Source organism: Microcaecilia unicolor, chromosome 2, assembly GCF_901765095.1.
Source record: "Microcaecilia unicolor chromosome 2, aMicUni1.1, whole genome shotgun sequence".
Classification (NCBI taxonomy): domain Eukaryota; kingdom Metazoa; phylum Chordata; class Amphibia; order Gymnophiona; family Siphonopidae; genus Microcaecilia; species Microcaecilia unicolor.
Genome location: NC_044032.1, coordinates 510892611 through 510911285, shown reverse-complemented (window position 1 = coordinate 510911285; position 18675 = coordinate 510892611). Strand labels below are relative to the sequence as shown.

Sequence of the window (18675 nt, the reverse complement as noted above, 5' to 3'; positions counted from 1 at the left end):
AAGGGTGTGGATGAGGGTTTTGGTAGAGTGCTCGGAAAGAAAGGGGCGGATTTTACGGATGTTGTAAAGAAAGAAACCTCTCTTTAGATGTTTTTCTCTGAAGTCCATCAGAAGTACGTCCAAATCTCAAAGGGGCATGTTCAGGGCGGGACTTGGGCTTTCCTAACACTTAGACATTTTTCAGCCGTAATAGAACAAAACAAAACCGTCCAGGATTAAAACTTAGACGTTTTGAGCTAGACCTGTTTTTATAACAAATAGCTGCAGTGGGAATTGAACCCACTACCCCAGGATCAAAGTACATTGCACTAACCACTAGGCTACTCCTGCACTCCACACAAAAAGGTGCCCTTACTCCCCCAGTGGTCAATAACCCCCTCCCACCCCCACCCCACAAAAATGTGATTAAAATTGTTGCTTGCCAACCTCTGATGTTATACTCAGGTCCATTAGAATAGCATGCAGGTCCCTGGAGTAGTCTAGTAGTGGTGCAGTGCACTGCAGACTGATGGACCCAGGCTTCTACCTCCCCCTACCTGTTACACTTGTGGAGGAAATTGTGAATCCTCCAAAACCCACCAGAAACCCACTGCACCCACATATTGGTGCTCCCTTCACCTGTAAGGGCTATGGTAGCAGTGTACAGTTGGGGATAGTGGGTTTTGGGGGGGGCTCAGCAGTCAAGGTAAGGGAGCAGTGGTGAGATGTGTACCTGGGAGCATTTTATAAAGTCCACTGCAGTGCCCCTAAGGATGCCCTGTTGCTTTCCCGGGATGTCACTTTTCCACTATTCTACCTGATGCCAAGCTTTCTATTTTTTATATAACATCTGAGCCTTGTGTCTATTGTTTATCAGTAGATTTGGGCTTTGAATTCAGATCTATAGATAAAAAAGGAGGTCTCATTACATATATCTAAATACCAGAGTGCTATTTTTCCATACTTCATAGCAAGAGTGTACATTCCTTAATTACCTGTCCCAATACAATTGAAGCTTTTACTTCCTCAGTGCATGTAAATGGTTTCGTCCCTGTGTGGATTCTGTGATGGCCTGTGAGGCTTTCTTTCCAATCAAAGCTTTTACCACACTCAGAACATGTTAATGGTTTTACTCCTGTGTGAATTCTCTGGTGCATTGTGAGCAGTGGTGTGCTGGTAAATGTTTAACAACAGGCTCTCTCCCTGGTCCACCTCTGCGCCCCCCCCCCCCCCCCCCCCCGTCCACCTCTGCGCCCCCGCCAAAAAAAAAAGGCATTTGCAGAGCTGGCTATACCCGGGGAGGGAGCGTGCTTTCAAACAACCCTTACATCCAAATTTACCTTCTTTTAATGTAAAAAAAAAAAAATCCTTTATCCTCCATCTTTTAAGACACTGCCTACCTGCTGGATAGTGATGGCACAAGGAAAGCAAGTGAAGACTAACTCAAAATAACCTGGCTGTTCCTTAGATGGGCACTAGTATTACGATATTGAAGATGCGACCATACGATGACTCTGCGGTTATGCTCCACTAATAAGTTAAAAGATTAACTGGATTTCTTGAAAGGATTATATAAACTTAGGATGCAGGACTAGGGACACACACATACACGTATTTAGCCAATATCATAATTCTTCATGTACAGCCACAAAACAACCTTTTAGGGTGGATAGTGTTCACAATGAGCTCCTTTTATTATCGACAAGAGTTTTCAGTTTTGACACAGTATAATTTATCACAAGAACAAAATATAAGAAAACCAATGGGCTGCATTAGGGGCTTATGGCCCATTTATGTTTAAACAAAAGAAATCTGCAAGAAACAAAATATTTTTATTTTGACTAATAAAACCACTTGCCCCTGAAACATGTTCAAATCAGAATAATCCATTTGTGTATCTAAAAGGTAAACTTCTACAAAACAGATTAAGATCTGATTCCATGTGCCCCAATGAAAGGAGAGTTTAATTCTACTTCCATTTAATTTCAATATATTCCATCATCATCTTTATAACACAAGGCTTCCCAAGGTAGATTACAACAACAGTTAAGATGAACCCATCAGGAAACAGGATATCCTCACTGAAATTTGGCCATCTGTATTGTATACAGACAGTGTATTTATTATTTTATTTTTTTTTAGTGTAGAAAAATGAGCACAAAATACAAAGTTTAAGATTGCTATTTCTACTAGCTATAATAATTTTTAAAGATGTTTTAGTGATATTCAATTGTTATTTCATGATATTTATATTATATGGAAAGCTTTCAAATAAATAAAAAATCTGTCCAATATGTAAAAAAAAAAAAAACGAAATAAAAACTTTTGTCCTCCACCTTTTAAGGCACTGCCTATCCAATTGAAACAGCTTTAGACTTGTTACAGATGGACCAGGAATTTACAGAAAACACCGAGAATGTGGATGCAGCAGATCGTAGGTTTGATTGCTTTGTTTGGTTCACTAGAGGACAGCTGTGGGGGGGAGTGAAAACAAAGATTAAACAAATTGGTTTCCTTTCTTACCCTAGAGTAGATAGGCTGCCTCCTTGGTCCCGACAGTGTCCTTTGCCTGCCTGCAAGTAAGTAACGATCCGGTCGAACTGCGGCGGCGGATGGGGGGGAGAGGTTGAAGGAGGGAGGCAGGGAGAGGGAGCAGATACGGAGGGAAGAAACAAAGTTCAATGCATGGGGCAGTGGGAAGGGCAGCAGCAGGGGAGAGAGAATCAGGAACTCGGACGGACGATGCACACGAACCTCTTGCCTGCAGTGCAGCACGAGGAGGCAGGGTTGCCACACACCACGCATGCACCAATATCAGGTGACAGCTGGTGTGTTTGGGCATGCGTGCCTCCAGCTTCCTGCTGCAATTTGTAGAAAAAAAAACCCCATTCAAGTCGCAGCTGAGAGCAGAACAACCGGCTCTCTAAATTGTTCAAAAATTAACAACCGGCTCTGCAGAGCCGGTGAGAGCCGGCTCCAGCACACCACTGATTGTGAGGTTTACCTTCTGACCAAAGCTTTTACCACACTCTATGCATGCAAATGGTTTCTCTCCTGTGTGGACTCTGTGTTTCACTTTGAGATTTACATTACAACCAATGCTTTTACCAGAACATGTGAATAGTTTCACTCTATTGTAGATTTTCTTGTGTATTTTGTGCATTTTCCATTTGGACATTTTTTTGTTTGAAAATGGACTGAAAAATAAAACGTCCAAATTACAAAACATCTTTCCTGTTTTGATTCTGGACGTTTTACTAAAACGTCCAAATTCATCTTAGATGTCATATCCAAAAATGCCCCTCGTGCACTTGACTTGCCCAAGGTCACAAGGATCTGCAGTGGGAATAGAACCCATGTTGCCAGGATCAAAGCCCGCTTCACTAACCATTAAGCCACTCTTCCTCTATTTTGGACATTTTGCATTTGGACATTTTTTGTTTGAAAATGGACCAAAAAATAAAACATCCAAATCACAAAATGTTTTTCCAAACAGTATTTTCAAAAGGGAAGGATAGACGTGTTTTTTTGTTGTTGTTGAAAATGACCTACTTTTCTGTTCTGAATTTGAACGTTTTTTGTAAAACATCCAAATTCAGATGTCATATCGAAAATGCCCCTCTATGTCCCTTGTATTGCCCCATTCATAGTTTGGAGATTTCAGTTTGAAAAATGGATGTTAATGTACGAAGCTAGCACACAGATGACCATTTCTCATGTATTTTAGAACAGGCTGTATGTTAGCAGATCCTGTTGTAAAATACATGAGAAATGGATGTCCATATCTGATGTACATATTCTAAATTGGACATACTTTCTAAAATGCTGCTTTTTTTTGTTCCGTACTGTCCCATTTGTGATTGAGCATTGATATTAGCTTTAGCTAGTATACCTTTTGTAAGCTGTGAAGCCTTTGAGATAATAGAAATATCCTTTTAGATGGCTGCATGTTTGCCTCTGAAGTATTGCAATTGTCAGGAATGCCTGGAGCAATTAATTCCAAAGTATTAAGATTTAGTGAAATAAAAAATCTGTTTTGTGTGTTTTTTTTCACAGTACACAGAAGATATATATCAGCAGTTTGAAAAACTGAATGTAAATCTTAACAATAGAATCCTGCTGGATGAGAAAGGAAAGCAGAATCTTCAGAATTTCAGTTCTTCAGGAATAGATGAGATAGATTTTGCATCTTTTTTGGCTGAGGTATGAATATCATCACTTGAGATCTCACCTGCCTGAAGTCTTAAGGGCCAACAAAGGTGTCATTGCAGTACATAAGATTTTGAGGCCTCAAAGGTCTGCTGTTTAGATTTAACCACAGTTACAAGAAGGAAACTCTTACTTGGAGCATGATGTGGGACTATTGTAGGAATCTTTTGCCCTCACACCTCCTCTAAATACAAAGGCACTAAAGTGTCGTCCGAGCACAGGACCTCGGAGATTTCAAACGCACACATACTGCATTGTTTTTTTTATTATCTTTTCAAAAGCTATATCAACATACTAAGGGGGAGGAGATGCACTAAAAAATCGTTAAAGCCCTTCCCTTACCGACTCCCTTAGCGAATCGGTAAGGAACGGGCATGCATCAAGGAAAAGGAATGCAAATGTGCTGCTCGTTGTAGCTCACTTGCATTCTCTATTCCATCGGAAAACAGTCTGCCGGTCGAGCATGCGCAGAGCAGCCAAGCGTTATGCTGGCTGCTCTGCGCATGCCAAGGACGTCCTTTATGGACCTCCTTCACTAAAAAACAAAACTATGGACGTGCTTCGCCTCCCCCCCCCCCCCCCCGAGTTCACCGCTGCTGCTCCCCCCTGCATTGAAATCACAGCTTCCCGCAGCCTCGCCCTCCTGAGGTCGTCGGCTTAAGTTACTTACATCAGACGAGGGCAGGCCAGGGAGGAAAGGAGGGAAGTCCGAAGGGAAGCGATCAGCTGTTGTCTGCTGCAGCGCCTTCACACGGATGTGAGAGGCGCTGTGAGGACCCGGCTCGGTGGCAGACGGAGGGGGGCGGGGTGCGGAGGGAGGCGGGGCTGCGGGAAGCTGTGATCTCAATGCAGGGGGGAGCGGCGGCGACCTCGGGGGGGTGGGGGAGTGGAGGACGTCCATAAAGGACGTCCTGACGAGCACTTGGCTTTTTTTTTTTTAAGTCCCTCACGAGCACTTGGGACACGCAGCTTGTTCTTTTTTTTTTTTTTTTTTTTTTGCTTTCCCACTGGTCTCCATGGGTCCGTTCACAGCAGCCCGGGCCTAACGACAGGTGCAGACCTCACGTTAGGTTTTCAACGCTAAGGGGAATCGGAAAATGTTAGTGCATCTCATTATAATAGCCTTGCAACGGTAGTGCAGCTCATTTGGATCATTTGCATTCCGTTTTCATTAGCTGCTACCATGATAGGAAAATGGCCTTCGATGCATGTCCCGGTTTACTACTTGCACTTTAAACTGGCTAGAACTGGCTCGTTGGATTTAGTGCATTTGGCCCTAAGAGCCCAGAATCCAATACTGCTCCACATAAAATAAGCAAATACTGCCGGATTCTATATATTGCGCCTAGGGTTCTGTGCTGAAATCTAAGTGTATTTCATAATAACACCTGTACCTTAATTGACTTAACAAGCCGATCAGCGATTTTAATAGCACTTAACAAGCAATAATGAGCACTAATTGGCAATAATTAGAATTTACACGCATAATTTGCTAAATGTTTTCTGCGCAGATTTTTTAAGGACCATATATAGAATCTGGCCCATAATGTATCCCATGTAAAATTATGCTATTTAACCACCTACGTGGATAAATGTGCTCAGCTAGAAACTGAATATCACTAGTATGTGAGTAATTTTATAAAAGATTTTTTGCCTGTAAAGGCCATTTTTGTGCTCAGAAAGGCTTTTATAAAATTACTCCATTGGTTACGCACATAAAAATATGCACACTTCCAGAAAGAGAGAGTAATCCACCTAAGTGGATGAACACAAACTCCCACGTTAAAATAACAGTAGAAAAAAAGAGTGGGAAATGGACCAATGACTCCAGGAAAACGGGAAATAAAATACCAAGGAACCACTTTATTCAATGACTCGACACAAAAAAAACTGTGTTTCAGCCAGAAGGCCTGCCTCAGGAGTCTAAAAACAACAAATATTTAAAAACATCAATTCAAATAAACAAACAAAAATAAGCATTTGATAACATAAATTGAAATAAACAACAAAATTAAGAAATAATGGTAGGAGATTATACATCAAAAAATTTTTTTAAACAATATATATCTAAAGTAAAAATATATCTAAAGTAAAATGAAATTATAAGCATGGAGACATGATATATATAAAGATGTACATAAACAATGCGGAATGATAAAATGAACTTTTATGGTCTAAAAGAGATAACATGAGATAAAAGGCACATATATATACATATATAATTATATGTCCATATACGGGGACTCTATATGATGTAACAGATAGAAAAACATACTGATAAATTATATTGTCGGATCGAATCCTTAAGTTAAGTTAATGTGTGCAAATGTAGATCTGTGATAAAGACAAAGAAAGTCAGAAAAAAAATATATATATATACATATACGTACATACGCACATATACACACACATATACATATACATACATACACATACGTATTGCATGCCCATGTATTTTTGAATATTATTAAAAAGATATATTATTATTATTTAGCCATGCACACAACACATTTACCAAGAGGGTGTGAAGTAACTAAATACAAGAAGTATGAAAAGCAGTGGATGAAAAAAGATACTTTAGATATATTTTTACTTTAGATAATTTTACTTTAGATATATATTGTTTAAAAAAATTTTTTGATGTATAATCTCCTACCATTATTTCTTAATTTTGTTGTTTATTTCAATTTATGCTATCAAATGCTTATTTTTGTTTGTTTATTTGAATTGATGTTTTTAAATATTTGTTGTTTTTAGGCTCCTGAGGCAGGCCTTCTGGCCGAAACACAGTTTTTTTTGTGTCGAGTCATTGAATAAAGTGGTTCCTTGGTATTTTATTTCCCGTTTTCCTGGAGTCATTGGTCCATTTCCCACTCTTTTTTTGCACTTCCAGAAAGCACATATTTTGACACAATTCATGTATTGGCACAATTAGAAGTGGAATTTGGGTAGAATGTAGGAGTTAAGATATATGAACATTTATAAAATAAATATGTACATTACACATTAATAATTTATTTCTGCTCCCAAGCAGGCATAAATATCTGCAGCTTCAATCTAGGTGTGATTTCTGCCAGTTTGGCCCTAATGTTTTATAGATCCAGAAACATCTGTGTGTCTATAAAATTTGCTTGAAAAGGTACCTTTTTGCCTTTCACACGTAAGTGACCTTCTATAAAATTTCCCTCCACATTGATAAATTTTAGGTCTGCTCCTAAACACCCTAGCTACTCCTTTTCCTAAACATTCCTGATGTGTCTTTATTTGTACCAGAGTAGTTATTCACTACATCAGGTTTATAAAGAAGAAAACCAGTAAATGCAAATCATTTTACCGACAGCATCTTAGAAATTTGAATATTAAGTTGTCCATCTACTGTTAAGACCTACTTTTCAAAAATGAATGCTTCAGATTCTAAAACAGCAGAAAATATTGCTCTTTCTGAATGGTTTGAAACAGTTTGAAGTGCCCATCAGTCATATTTTTTTTATCTAGGTGGACAATAAGAGGTAATTCAGTAAAGGATTCAAAAGGTTAGGTACCCAATCTCTAGGCACTAAGCTCATATTCTCTAACAGCAAATTTGAGTACCTAATGCATCATAGAAAACTAGACTAAGTCAGCAATTAGGCGCACCACTTATACTTGCTCTATGACAGGTATAAATGAGAGCATCTAAATGTAGCAGATAGGCCACTGTTTTTCAACCAGTGTGCCGTGCAACATTGGTGTGCCGCGGCTGATTCCTAGGGGTGCCGTGGGAGTAATGGAGTAAGCCCTCTTATCTCTAGCAGTTGGTGGTAAGGAGCATTGATTCATACAGCCTGCTTGCACCAACCCCAGTTCCATGGCGTCCCACAGATCAATCCAGAGACTTGTGGGTTGTGTCCCTCTACCAGCAGGTGGAGATAGAGAGAACCTCCGAGGTTTGCTATATGTGGACCTGTGCAGCCAGCTGAACCTCAGTATTCTGTCTATCTAGCAGATGGAGGGACATCTCTGTTCAGCTCTGGTTTGGTCTGGTTACTGGTGTCCTTTCGGCCTAATTCAACACAGATAGCGGTTGAGTGGCTGTTTGCAGCTTGTGGTGTACACCTGGTGGTGCCAGGTCCCTCTCGGTCTCCCCCTACCTTTCCTCTGTCGCCAGGGGCTGTTGGCCTGATCGGGTGTTTCCTTTCTTTCCTGACTAAAAAAAAAAAAGGTAAGAGACTTTGTTTTTGTTTAATCATATGGAGGAACTAGACGTTCTGCCGAGTCAGTTTTGGGGCAGACGTTTGTGGAGCATGTCAGTGCCTTCTGAGTCGGTTAAGCGCTGCTCCTGGTGTGGGGGCTGGAGAGCAGCATCGGGGGAGTGTGAGTCCTGCTGCCGTCAGCCCACAGCGGGTGTTCAGCGCGATGGGGTTCCCCTCAGGTGTCCGGTGAGTCGGAAGCGCAGGAGATAGTTTCAGCGGTTTCCTCGGGGCAGTTAGTGCAGCGCGTGTTGGCAGGTGCCATTTTTCCTCTCAGGCGCGACCCGCTCCACACGTGGCAGTTGATAGACAAGAGGCGCAGCGCGCTTCTGTGGCACAGGCTCCGATGGAGGGAAGCGATGTACAGGGAGCAGGGGAGTCCCTTGCAGTTCCTTTTTCCCCAGATTTTGTTTTATTAATGCACAATGCCTTTCTTTTGAAGAAGTCAGGAGCTTCTCTTCAGGCAGCCCCGTCTCTTCCTCTACAAACTTCGGTTGCTGCATCCTCTCTGTCTTTCCTCCCAAAACGTCCCCGGGTGGAGATTTTGGATCCCGAAGAGCTATCTGACACAGATGGCCCGGTTTTTTTCTCCGGGCTCTCCCTCAGAATCTTTGGATTTAGCAGATGAGGTCACCCTGCCCTCTGAGGAGGGGGATGATCCGACAGCTGCCCGCCTTTTTCGCAGGGAAGAGCTTCCCTCCCTGATTGTTAGGGCTTTTGAGGTTTTGGCCATTTCCTCCCTGAATCGTCAGGGGGAACAGGTCCAGTGCCCTCTATTATGTCTGGCACCAAATGCCCATGTCGTTCCTTTCATGTGCATGAGGCCATGAAGATCCTTATTTCAGCGCAGTGGGATACGCCGGACAGTGGGCTTAAGGTTGCTTAGAGCTATGTCATGTCTTTATGCGCTACCTGCTCCTGACTTGCTGAAGGTCCCTATGGTGGATTCCTTAACCACAGCGGTCAATAAGAAAACCACTCTCCCAGTGGAGGGTGGCACAGCGCTGAAGGTCCCTCAGGATCATAAGTTGGAGACTTGCTTGAAGCTGTCCTTTGAAGTAGCAGCCCTTTCCCTGCAGGCCTCAGTTTGTGGCTCCTATGCAGCGCGGGTATGCTTATCGTGGGTACCGAAAGCCTCCTCTTCGGAAGATCTTGTGGCTGTTTTGCTGGCCTTGGAGTCCGGTTTAGCCTTCCTTGCGGATCTTCTTTATGATCTCTTGAGGTCTTCGGCGAAGGAGGTTTCCCTAGCGGTTACCGCACATCGCTGGCTGTGGTTGCGGCATTGGGCTGCAGACGTGGCCTCTAAGTCACGTTTAGCAAGGCTTCCTTTTAGGGGAAAGCTTTTGTTTGGGACAGACCTTGGTGACTCTAAGGGCCAGCGCCTCCTGGAGGACAGGTCCAAGTTTGTACGACCGGCGGGACCTAGACCTAAGTTTAGGGATACATGGCGTTACTGTCCAGGTCGCGGGACATCTTTTCAGAGAGCAAGGTCTTCTCAGAGGCCTTAGCCTTTTCGAGGTGACAGGCGGGCCTTCCTTTCCGGTAACATAAACTAGCCCACAGCCAGGTCCACCCAATGATGGGGCTCTGGTCCATATCCATCCGGTTATTGGGGGCAGACTGGACCAGGGTAACATCCGACGAATGGGTCTTGGAGGTTATCAGAGACGGCTACAAGTTAGAATTGGCTCGTCCGATAGTAGACTCTTTTCTTGAATCTCCTTGCAAATGTCCTGCCAAGGTGGGTTCGACACACCCTCCTCAACTTACAACGGCTGGGTGCCATCCAGCCTGTACCCCCAGCAGAAAGAGGGTGCAGTCCATACTCCATTTATTTTGTGGTGCCAAAAAAGGGCGGTTCTTGGTGACCTGTCTTAGATCTCAAGTTCGTCAACAGATCCTTATGGGTTTGGCTTTTCCGCATGGAAACCCTCCGATCAGTGATCACAGCGGTACAGCCAGGGGAGTTTCTGACCTCTCTCGATCTCAAAGAGGCCTATTTACACCTTCCAATCTGGCCTCCCCACAGGCGCTTTCTTCGCTTTGCAGCGCTGGGTCGTCATTTTCAATTCAAAGCAATGCCCTTCGGCCTAGCCACAGCGCCTCGGACCTTTTCCAAGGTCCTGGTAGTAGTGGCGGCCTATCTCAGAAAGGAAGGGATTCAGGTCCATCCCTATCTAGACGACTGGCTTGTGCGGGCGTCTTCTTTCGAGAAGAGTCGGCGGGCAACCGACAAAGTGTTCGGGTTGCTTCATTCACTTGGTTGGGTGATCAGCTTCCCAAAGTGCAGCCTAATGCCTTCCCAAATGTTGGAATACTCGGGGGTGTGCTTCGATACCCGAACAGGTATAGTTTCTCTTCCTTCAGCTCGAGCACAGCGGTTACAGGCTCAGTTAAGAGCGCTGTTTCAAACTCTGAACCCACGAGCTTGGGACTATGTACAAGTTCTAGGTTCCATGGCCTCCACCTTGGACGTGGTAAAGTGGGCCAGAGCTCACTTTACGCCCCCTCCGGTGGCACCTTCTGAGCCGTTGGTCTCTACTCTCGGAGGATTACGAGGTTCGGGTGCCATGTTCGGCCTGTCTTCACACAATCAAGCACTGGTGGTTCATTCAAAAGAATCTGGTGTCGGGCATTCCTCTGGCAACTCCGGACTGGAAGATAGTGACCACGGATGTGTCACTGTCTAGCTGGGGGGCTCATTGCCTGCAACAGACGGCCCAGGGCATTTGGACTTCGACGGAAGCGTCATGGTCCATCAACCGCTTGGAGTTACTGGCGATTCGTCTAGCCCTTCGGGAGTTTGTCTCTTCCCCTCAGTTGCCCAGTTCGAGTTCTTTCAGACAATGCGACGGTGGTCGCCTACGTAAACCATCAGGGGGTGTCAGGAATGCACCCCTAGCTTGCGAGGCAGCTCTGATCTGCCGTTGGTCAGAGACTCATCTCTCTTTCTTGACTTCAGCTCATATAACAGGGTCACAGAATGTGCAAGCGGACTTTCTCAGTTGCTACCAGTTGGAGCGGGGGGAGTGGACGCTCTCCCCTCTGGCCTTCGATCAGATAACTGCCCGTTGGGGGATGCCAGAGATGGACTTAATGGCCACCGCATTCAATGCGAAGGTTCCCCGTTTCTTCAGCAGGGGACGAAAGCTAGGCTCAGAAGGCATTGATGCCCTTCAACCTTGGCCCAGAGGCCTGCTCTATGCCTTTCCCCCGTGGCCAGTGGTGGGCAGGTTACTGACCCGGATTGGCCCAGACAACCCTGGTACGCAGATGTGATCAGGCTTCTGTTTGATCGTCCTTTTCTGCTACTGGCGCAAGATGGTCTCCTGCTGCAGGGGCCAGTCACAGTGGAGGATCCCTCCCCCTTTGGTCTTACGGCCTGGCCCTTGAAAGGGTGAGGTTGAGAAGAAAAGGGTATCCGGATGCAGTTATCGCTACAATGCTGTAGGCTCGAAAAAGATCCACCTCGATAGCTTATGCTAGGGTGTGGCGTACCTTCGATTCGTGGTGTGCGAGTTTGGGATTGTTAGTGGCTTCGGCTTCAGTATTGGTTATCCTCGCATTTCTTCAGGAGGCTGTACAAAAATCACTCTCGTTGAGTTCTCTTAAGGTGCAGATGGCAGCTCTGGCATGTGGGGCTGTGGGTAGGGATGAGAGGGGAAGAAGGTAAAATGCTGGACCATCCATGTGTGGGGGTGTGAGTGGGGTGGGAAAGGAAGAAGGTAAAATACTGGACCATGTGTGGGGCTGCGAGTGGGATGAGAAGGTAGAAGGTAAAATGCTGGACCATGTGTGGGGCTGCGAGTGGGATGAGAAGGTAGAGGGTAAAATGCTGGACCATGAGTGGGGGTGGGATAGAAGATAAAATGCCTGGACCATGTGTGGGGGGGTTGCGCCTTGACAATTTTAGCATTGTGTAAGTGTGCCATGAGACAAAAAAGGTTGAAAAGCTCTGCGATAGGCGCCTAATTAGCAGTGTTCAAAAAGTGTGCACTGAAATAATTTGATCGCCCATGACCCACCCATGCCCCTCCTATATGAATGCCCTCTTTGCAGTTCTGCTCTAGAACACTTTAGTGTCAAGTTATAGAATAGCGCTTAAGTGCACTGAGGCACCAGTCTGTTGTTTCAGCCCCATTTTGGTGTTTAACTTCTGTTAACTGCCTATTGCATTAAATCCCACTTCACAGGATACTAAGTACACAGATGCCAACATCGCACCACACTAAGGATTTTAACAATTGTCCAATCTGCAAAGACGAGTGAAAAAAATGTATGACATTGAAGAAGAGAGTACTGTTCAGAAACTTTTTGGTTGTTTTTCAACTATTTTATTCCCCTTTTGCAAAGCTGAGCTAGTGGCTGCCGCTGCGGTAATGCCGACACAGCTCATTCAAAGTGAATGGGCTGTTTTGGCATTACCACGCTGCAGCTGCTTGTGCAGCTTTGTAAAAAGGGGGGTTACTTTGTTATTATGAATTATTTGTTTTGTTATTTTCTAATCCCTTACCTTGTATATATTTGTACATTTTTGGAGAGACTAATAAAAGGAAAATTTACAATCTCCCAGCCACATTTTGTCTTTTGAAATTATTGTCTCTATCTAATACCAGCTATTAATATTTAAGCCAGCTATTAGGGGTCCTGTAATAGTCTATGTACACTGAGAGAGAAGATTTTGGGAGATTTCAGATGTTTTATCCACAGACCCTTATTAAAGGGTAATTTTACCATGCTGTGGGAAAAATTGGCCTTAGCGTGCCCTCACACAGGTTTTTCCTGTGTACTAAGGCAGTTTTCCTGCAGCTGGAAAATGACTGATTTTCTATTTTTCAAATTAATGGCCATGTGCTAATGTTGCCATTATTGCACGATCTATAGCAAAAACTAGTGCGTGATTGTAGAAGGTAAGAACTCATGCACTAATCAATCAGTGTATGGTAATTTAGGTATGCTAACTGATGAGTGCAGAAATGCTCTGCTCCCGATACACTCCCTCCATGGAAAAAATAATAATTTTTAGCCTGTACTTTGTGCATGCAGATTGGGATCATACTGTGGGATCACACTGCAGCACACCTGGGCACGTCCCACAGTAAACACTTTTAAACTGAGGTAAGTGCTCACTAGTGCTTACTGCAACTTGGGGCCCTGTTTACTAAGCCGCATTATAGGCGCGTTAGCATTTTTAATGTGCGTTAACCGTGTACGCGCCTACAATATCCCTATAAGTGCCTACATGGTTAGCGCGCACGCTAATTGTAGACGTGTTAAAAATGCTAACACGCCTTAGTAAACAGGGCCCTTAGTAAAAGGAACCCAAAATTATTTCTGCATTGGCCTCTGGGATATCCTTCAGCCTCACTGATCTGAAAGATCCACTGTACTTGTGTCAGGTTGAAAATAAATTCTAATAAAGCGCCAAGCTAATCAGAGCACTGTCAGAAAAAAAAAACACTTTAATTATTGCTGACAATGCAGTGATGTGATAGAAATATATCTTTTATTTTCTTTAGACTAGCAAAAATGTAACAAAAATGGATCTCTTAGCCTATGCGAATAGTCTGGAAACAAGTGCTCAAGAATTGGTAAGTTAAAAATATATGTTTTTTTTAATGTAATCTTGACAATACAGGGGGCAACTATCAAGCATTACACCTAAGCAAATGAAGTATGCCCCTCAGTATTTTCTAATTGGGCTCCCTGTTTGGGAAAACTCAGTCAGGAGTCCCCTAGGTTAAAAAGCTCCAGATTTGAGGCCAAAAAGGGTCTTTGCTCCCCTATTACATCATGTTGGCACAGGGTCTTTGTTGATCCATGCTGGATCTTAAAACCTGGTATATTCCCTATCAGAAAAAAATTGGGGGGTGGGGAGCTAATACATTTTTGAAAATCCCAGAACAAATATGCCAGATAACAAAAAATATATGTTATCTGAGGACTCTTTTCAATATAAACATATTTAAACATGTACATTTTATTTTAAACTAAACATAATAATGTATATAAAAATTGTGTGCTCATAAATTTATTTATTTATTATTACATTTGTACCCCGTGCTATCCCACTCAAAGCAGGTTCAATGCGGCTTACATAATAATATAGATTACAGAGAATTTATAAAGAGAAAATAAGTAAATTAAAGCAGAATAATAAAAGAGATAGGTAGGTAGAGATGGGCAAGGGTGAAGGGAGTAGGAGAGGTATGAGCAAGGTGTAGTTGAACATTGGAAGGGGGTTAGAGGAGGCGGGAGGGGATGGTTATTTTCTTTACACCAAATTCTTTACCATTCCATTTAAATTTTCAAAGAGTTATGTTTCCCCCTCCCCCCCCCCCCCCCCCCCCCCACACTCCTAAAGACAAGCTCTCTCAATCCCTTTTTTACTTCTTTCCAACATCCATTGGGTTGGAAAGAATAAACGCATTCCTTCTCCCAACAACTTAGCTGGTTGTAACAAAAAGATGTGATTTATAAATACCCGCATTCTGACACATCTCATCTTTATAAAGAAACCTTTTTTTGCTCATTGAAAAATGTCCCTCCCTCTCACCGTGCCCTGGAAGTCACACAAATATGCAGCCTGCCCCTCAGGATCTGCCTGTGTTCAACACAGAAAGCAATTCATCCTTGCAGATTTAAAAACAAGTACAAAAAGAGGCTATATATATATATAAATCATACACTGACCAGGTATCAACCACTTTTATTCTTATGCCTAATATGTTACAGTCAATGCCTGCCTCAGGGGACCTGCTTGAAAAAAAGAAAGATGCTGAAAAGGAACAAGCCAAAAGCCCACTAAAGCGCTCAATGCCTCATAAGTACATACTGGGAAAGACCAAAGGTCCAACAAGCCCAGCCATCCTGTTTCCAACAGTGGCCAATCCAGGTAACAAATACCTGGCAAGATCCCAAAAAAGTACAAAACATTTTATACTGCTTATCCCAGAAACAGTGGATTTTCCCCAAGTCCATTTAATAATGGTCTATGGACTTTTCCTTTAGGAAGCCGTCCAAACCTTTTTAAAACTCTGCTAACTGCCTTTACCACATTCTCTGGCAACGAATTCCAGAGTTATTACACGTTAAGTGAAGAAAAATTTTCTTCGATTCGTTTTAAATTTACTACATTGTAGCTTCATCGCATGCCCCCTAGTCCTAGTATTTTTGGAAAGCGTAAACAGACGCTTTACATCTACCCATTCAACTCCACTCATTATTTTATAGGCCTCTATCATATCTCCCCTCAACCGCCTTTTCTCCAAGCTGAAGAGCCCTAGCCGCTTTAGCCTTTCCTCATAGGGAATTCGTCCCATTCCCTTTATCATTTTCGTCGCCCTTCTCTGCACCTTTTCTAATTCCACTATATCTTTTTTGAGATGTGGCGACCAGAATTGAACACAATATATTTTCGAGGTGCGGTCTCACCATGGAGCGATACAAAGGCATTATAATATCCTCATTTTTGTTTTCCATTCCTTTCCTAATAATACCTAACATTATATTTGCTTTCTTAGCTGCAGCAGCACACTGAGCAGAAGGTTTCAACGTATCATCGACAACAACTAGATACCTTTCTTGGTCCGTGACTCCTAACGTGGAACCTTGCATGACGTAGCTATAATTCGGGTTCCTCTTTCCCACATGCATCACTTTGCACTTGCTCACATTAAACGTCATCTGCCATTTAGACACCTAGTCTCCCAGTCTCGTAAGGTCCTCTTGTATTTTTTCACAATCCTCCCGCAATTTAACGACTTTGAATAACTTTGTGTCATCAGCAAATTTAATTACCTCACTAGTTACTCCCATCTCTAGCTCATTTATAAATATGTTAAAAAGCAGTGGTCCCAGCACAGACCCCTGGAGAACCCAACGAACTACCCTTCACCATTGAGAATACTGACCATTTAAACCCTACACTCTGTTTTCTATCTTTTAACCAGTTTCTAATCCATGATAGAACACTACCTCCTATCCCATGACTCTCCAATTTCCTCTGGAGGGAGGAAAGGGAGAATATGTCCAGGAAGGCATCCTGCCAATATCTCCTTACATCAAATTACAAAATAATTCTGTGATTCTGTTTAGACTCGGAGCAGCAAGTTTTATTTATCCTCACTAAAGTTTCACCTATGTAGAGAGACCTGCTCCTATAGTTCTGTCAGTGATACTAGTTGGCTGCATGACCTGTTAGGCTTTCTCAGCTGGACAGCAGGTAATCAAAGGACTAAACAATGACCACTCTAAATATTACCTGAATAACATTCCCAGTCAACCCAGGGAGCAGGAGGCTCTACACAGGTATCAAACCAAAGGTATTCCACATGGCACCTGACCCAGTCCATTGTTGCAGATTTCTGCTAAAATATGAATTGCTTCCAGCTTCTAGAACTCAAGGAGGATTCATCCCCCCCCCCCCCCCCCCCACAGTAACATCAGATGACCCAGCCTCTGCAGTTCCTGCTCCTAGAAGCAGTACCTTTCTAATGTAAAAACACTGAACTCAGCACCATACAGCCCAGGGCACAAACACTCTTGTTTCCTGAATCTTCAGAGGTACACAGAGTTTCCTCCATGCCAGCATGGTGTCAAGAAGCTGAGGAAAGGCCAAGTGCCCCAGGAGATAGATGGATGTGATGATGTGCTTTTAAATCTTCACGGAAAAGGCTTTCTTTTTAATCATTGCACACTGCTAAATACATAAGGGGTCCTTTTACAAAGGCGCACTGAAAAATGGCTTGCAGTAGTGTAGGCGCAGGTTTTGAGCGCAGGCCAATCCATTTTTTAGCGTGCCTGTAAAGAAGGCCTTTTTTTGCTGAAAATGGATGTTCGTCAAAAAAGAAAATTGCCGTGTGTCCATTTTGGGTCTGAGACCTTACTGCCAACCGTTGATCTGGGGGTAAAGACTCATGCAGTAACTTTGCCTGTAATGACATACATGTGTCAAATGCCCTTTGGCGCATGTCCGTTACACACACCCGAAAATAAAATATATTTTTCAGATGCGCCTATCGGATGCGAGCCAAAAATGAAATTACAACAAAGGCCACGTGGTAGTCTAGCGGTAACTCCATTTTGGCATGCGTTGGGCACGTGTAGATGCTTACGCAGCTTAATAAAGGGGCCCCTAAGTACATAAGTATTGCCATACTGGAACAGACCAAAGGTCCGTCAAGCCCAGCATCCTGTTTCCAACAGTGGCCAATCCAGGTCACAAATACCTGCCAAGATCGCAAAAAAGTACAATACATTTTATGCTGCTTATCCCAGAAATAAGCAGTGGATTTTCCCCAAGTCCATTTTAATAATGGTATATGGACATTTCCTTTAGGAAGCCGTCCAAACTTTTTTTAAACCTCACTTAGCTAACCATCTTTACCACATTCTCTGGCCATGAATTCCAGAGTATAATTACACATTGAGTGAAGAAATATTTTCTCTGATTCATTGTAAATTTACTACTTTGTAGCTTCATTCCATGCCCCCTAGGCCTAGTATTTTCCAATGCTACAAAATCCAAAAACTCAAAAAAAAAATACTGTCAATCCATCCAAAAATAATCATGAACGTGCACAAAATTTAATTAAAGTTCATCTCCAATTTCCATGTGAACATGAGAATTTTTTCCAAGTTTAATCAATCATTCAACTATTTCAAGGGATTGATATAGTATGGCACATATCACACCTACAAAAAATATGTGTTTTAATTCAAACAATAATATTACCACTCAGTTCCTAATTATACACGGCATCTCACACTGCCTCCATAATTGTGTCAAAAATACCAGTGTTGCATTGTTATATACTGACATGTAACAGAAGAACAAACCCTCGCAGTCAATCCAAACACACACACAGCGAAGGTGACTGAAAAAACTATCTAGACGAAGAAAACTATCAACTGTTTATTAGCATCCAAGACTCGACATGGGCCATGTTTTGGCCAGATGGGCTTGTATCAGGAGTCTAAAATTGAACACAAACCATATAACTTAATAAATAAAAGAACTAAAAACATAAAAATAGAAGGACTGTATGAACTCTTATTGGCATTCCAAATAATACCAAGGGCAAACACAAGAACTTTTAACAGGGAGTATGGTCAAGAGTGTTCTTTATTAGGCACCAGAAAAAGACCCAACACGGGCCGTATTTCTGCAGAGGAGCCCGCCTGCCTCAGGGGTCATATAAAATTTACTATAATAAAATCAAATACAAATAAAAAATCTCCATAAAAGAATTCACAT

General features: G+C 42.9%; 1 protein-coding gene across 1 annotated transcript in view; it reads left to right on the top strand.

Moving 5' to 3' along the window:
• Positions 1-18675, top strand: part of PROM1 (prominin 1) — a 330624-nt gene that overhangs the window by 245387 nt on the left and 66562 nt on the right. Inside the window, exon 16 of the mRNA XM_030191212.1 lies at positions 13937-14008. Within this exon, the coding sequence (XP_030047072.1) occupies positions 13937-14008 (72 nt within the window). The remainder of the gene's footprint in view (positions 1-13936; positions 14009-18675) is intronic.